Source organism: Brassica oleracea, chromosome C7 (assembly GCF_000695525.1).
Source record: "Brassica oleracea var. oleracea cultivar TO1000 chromosome C7, BOL, whole genome shotgun sequence".
NCBI classification, from domain to species: Eukaryota; Viridiplantae; Streptophyta; class Magnoliopsida; order Brassicales; family Brassicaceae; genus Brassica; species Brassica oleracea.
The window spans coordinates 4,011,733-4,015,523 of NC_027754.1; the positions used below are offsets into that span (position 1 = coordinate 4,011,733).

Consider the following 3,791-nt stretch of genomic DNA (forward strand, 5'->3'; position numbering starts at 1 on the left):
GTCAACTCAGCGAGTCAACTCGGTTGACTCGGTTAACCAGTTGGTTAGCCGGTTTAAATTGATTTCAATTCGGTTAGGTTAAACCGGTCGGTTAAAATCAATTGGAAATCGATTAGGATAAACCGGATTAATTAATTAATTAAATAATTAATTAAATAATTGATCTTTGACCAGCGGGTTGACTTTCCCGTAAATACCTGTTTTAAACCGTTCGAAAGGCGTTCTGACTCGGAATTTCGATCTGATTTCAGATTTGGAGTCCATTTGAGCAGTTGGAGTTCATAGATACCACTCCTATTCCTTGCTAAGGTGAGTGTCTATTCCGAACTTCTCGTTCACGGCTTAGGATTCCGAATAAATATAATTTATTTCTAATATGTTCCGTCTGCTTGAATCGAGTCTGTCATTGCTTGTTTGGTTATTAGGTTCTTTGCTTAAACCGGAACTAGGGTGGTAGATGGTTCAACAATGATTGATTCACTTGATATAATTCTTAGTTATGGATATGTTTGGGGCGGCTACAGGAAGGTGTTCCTGTATGTCAGATTGTTTGTAAGGGTACGGCCAGATTCAGTCGACCGTCTGGACCGTATTCTGGAGAGGTCGATAAATCGTCTAAGGGCGGTGTTACCGAGCACTTAGGTCGGCGTGTTTCATTTGGCCTGTTAGTGGGCTGCGAGTGTACACCTCGCTAGGACCATTGTTTGTTGCTTGGGTACTTTAGGTACCGTGTTTGACATGTATTAGATTTAAATTATAATTATTCGAAATGCTATGTCCGTGTTCCCGGACTTCGGGATAGCATCCCATATCTCATTGGGCGATTCTCCTGTCGCTCACCCCTCACTCTTTCCCCCTTTTAGGTGAGATCAATGAGCAGGAGTGATCCTATCAGACTTGGGCTTCTTGGTGCTATTTGGGGCTTTTGGGCTTTTACTACTATCGGGCTTTGGACTTCTATCACTCTTTTCGTTTTATCGCTTTTGGGCATTTGAGCTGCTATCTATCGCTTATGTTTATTTCCCATTTCAAACTTTTGGTTTATGTCGTATTTTATATTTCGACCACAAAGTCAACTCACTTAATCTTCTTGCTCAAGTTGAAATAGACGATGGCAACAACGAGAACCTTTCTAGTTCTTTTCTCTCTCGCTTGTTCTCTTACTCTCTGCATCTGCGACGACGAGAGTAACTATGGCGGCGGTGAAGGGAATCTTTTCCCAGGTTTCTATAGAAGCTCATGCCCTAAGGCCGAGGAGATCGTGAGGTCAGTTGTAGCTCAAGCTGTTGCAAAAGAGGCTCGTATGGCTGCTTCTCTCATGAGGCTTCATTTCCACGACTGTTTTGTTCAGGTACTCGATGGTTTCTTTTAGAAAGTTACTTGCTCGACAAGCTAACGATTAATGTAAAAAATTATCATTGTATCTGTTGTAGGGCTGTGATGGCTCGTTGCTTCTAGACAGCAGTGGAAGTATAGGTTCTGAGAAAGGCTCTAACCCTAATAGCAACTCGGCTCGCGGGTTTGATGTTGTTGACCAGATCAAAGCTGCATTGGAGAATGAATGCCCTGGAACTGTTTCTTGTGCTGACTTGTTAACCCTAGCTGCTAGGGACTCCTCTGTTCTTGTAAGTCGGTTTGTTTTTTCTCTCTTTACTTCTTTCTTGTGTTGTCAGGCTCTAATTTGGTTTTGATTTGAGCGCAGACTGGTGGACCAAGCTGGATGGTTCCTTTGGGAAGAAGAGATTCGAGAAGTGCAAGCTTGAGTGGCTCAAACAACAACATTCCTGCACCCAACAACACTTTCAGCACAATTCTCTCGAGGTTTAATAATCAAGGTCTCGATCTCACCGACCTTGTTGCCCTGTCTGGTAAGCTTACTTTACACACAAGGAAAAGACATGGTCATGTTTAATTTACGTGCTTCTCAAGTTAACATTAAAATCTAAAACATTTATTACTTATTTTCAGGGAGTCACACCATCGGCTTCTCAAGATGCACGAGTTTCAGACAAAGACTTTACAACCAGTCCGGAAATGGAAGTCCCGACATAACCTTAGAGCAGTCCTATGCTACTAACTTGCGCCAGAGGTGTCCGCCATCAGGTGGAGACCAAAACCTGTCGGAGCTTGACATCAACAGTGCCGGAAAGTTTGATAACAGCTACTTCAAGAACTTGATCGAGAACATGGGACTTTTGAATTCTGACCAGGTCTTATTCTCTAGCAACGAGGAATCTAGCGAGCTTGTGAAGACATATGCAGAGGATCAGGAAGAGTTCTTCGAGCAGTTCGCAGAATCAATGATCAAGATGGGGAATCTCTCTCCCTTGACAGGTTCGAGTGGTGAGATCAGGAAGAATTGCAGGAAGATTAACTCTTGATTTTGTGTGTGCTATGGAATGTGAGAAAAAGAAATGAAACATGTTTTCCGGGGGGTTAATGTTTGTGTGTTTTTTTGTCTTTTTGTATGTTTTACTATTTGAAAGTTGAATGAACAAACCTTTATTTAGTAGTTATTTATATAAGTTCGAGATCGTTAGAGCACTTCCAATGGTAGTATTAAGAGGAGTTTTTAGCATTTAAAGAAAAAGAAAAAAATTAAAATTAGGAGAGAGAATGAACAAAATTTAGCGTCTAGTAAGAGGTTTTAGTGAGAGGTTTCTCTCGGCAATCCCTAGTGGGCTTTAGTGTTTTATCCAAGGGGTTTTAAGGAGGTTTTCATTGGGCAGTGTACTTTGTTGGTTAAAACACGTTTTCTTTTTTAAAGCACGAGTTTACCTTGGTTTAAGGTCATAAGTTGCTCACTTTAGAGATAACCTTATCTGTTTGTTCTTACTGTTCTAAAAAAACTTTAAAGACAAAAGTGGTTGGGAGTTGGAGGATTTCGATTCTGAGATTTAAGAGAAGCTTTTAAGAGATGTTGGTTGCAATGGATAGAGCCATGATGGCTTTAAGTTTGGAGGAAGAAGAAGTGCCCTTCAAGATGCCTGACTTGCCTGGAGTCAGCTCAGCGGAGGAGAATGAACTAGTCTAATGGGGAGAGCGCTCAACCCTGAGTGTCAACCCATGGCCCGTTTGATTATTCAGATGCCAAGGAAATGGCAAAAGGAAGGAAGGGTGAGGGGTATTGCTCTGTCACAGGAACGCTTTCAGTTTATCTTTAAGAATGAACACGATCTGATGAACGTGTTAGAGAAGGGTGTTCAGACGTTCAATGAGTGGGTGATTGTGTTGGAGAGGTGGGTCGAGAATCTCCCAGAGGACTACCTGCAATTCATCCCTCTATGGGTTCAGATGAGGAACAAACCCGTAAACTATTACACAACGGTGGCGTTAGAAGCCCTGGGGGACATAGTTGGGAAAGTTAAAGTGGTAGCTTTTGATCCAACGAAGCCGATAACTCAAGACTACATCAGAGTTTTGGTGAGGTTCAATGTAGCTAACCCCTTGAGAACGTCTAAGGTGATAGACCTTGGTGGGGGGAAGTCCATGGTTATTCGGTTCAGTTATGAAAAGGTTCAGAAAAAGTGTTATCATTACCAGAGATTGAACCATGAGAAACCAGTGTGCCCCATCCTAGTGCGTCAAAGACAAGAAGAGGCGCAACTGAGGAGAAGCAGAGTCCAGGAAGAACTTGCTTTGAAGAAACAGGTTTTGCAGGAACATGATCCTCTCTTTGGGGTTTTGCTTGAGTCGCAAGTAGGGATAAACCCATTAAATGGAAGACCAAAAATAGCATAAGATGTTTTGCAAGAGATGAGGAGATATCTGGTGGCTAATACCGGAGAAGA

General features: G+C 42.2%; 2 protein-coding genes across 2 annotated transcripts; both read left to right on the forward strand.

The window, feature by feature from the left end:
* Positions 1-1,071: 1,071 nt before the first annotated feature.
* LOC106304427 (peroxidase 15-like) lies at positions 1,072-2,431 on the forward strand. Its single transcript, XM_013740841.1, has 4 exons — positions 1,072-1,351; positions 1,434-1,625; positions 1,703-1,868; positions 1,969-2,431. Exons 1-4 carry the CDS (start codon positions 1,112-1,114, stop codon positions 2,379-2,381), a joined length of 1,011 nt encoding a protein of 336 aa, XP_013596295.1. The 5' UTR covers positions 1,072-1,111; the 3' UTR covers positions 2,382-2,431.
* A 602-nt stretch (positions 2,432-3,033) lies between these two features.
* LOC106302395 (uncharacterized protein At4g02000-like) lies at positions 3,034-3,741 on the forward strand. Its single transcript, XM_013738911.1, has one exon. The coding sequence runs from the start codon at positions 3,034-3,036 to the stop codon at positions 3,739-3,741; it is 708 nt and encodes a 235-aa protein (XP_013594365.1).
* Positions 3,742-3,791: the final 50 nt, after the last annotated feature.

What these genes read in the sequence shown, in the direction of transcription:
- LOC106304427 (XM_013740841.1), top strand. Translation starts at nt 1,112, where the DNA reads ATGGCAACAACGAGAACCTTTCTAGTTCTTTTCTCTCTCGCTTGTTCT. An exon ending in CTAGGGACTCCTCTGTTCTT is followed by an intron (nt 1,626 to 1,702) that starts GTAAGTCGGTTT and finishes ATTTGAGCGCAG; the next exon opens with ACTGGTGGACCAAGCTGGAT. An exon ending in CGACCTTGTTGCCCTGTCTG is followed by an intron (nt 1,869 to 1,968) that starts GTAAGCTTACTT and finishes ACTTATTTTCAG; the next exon opens with GGAGTCACACCATCGGCTTC.
- LOC106302395 (XM_013738911.1), top strand. Translation starts at nt 3,034, where the DNA reads ATGGGGAGAGCGCTCAACCCTGAGTGTCAACCCATGGCCCGTTTGATT.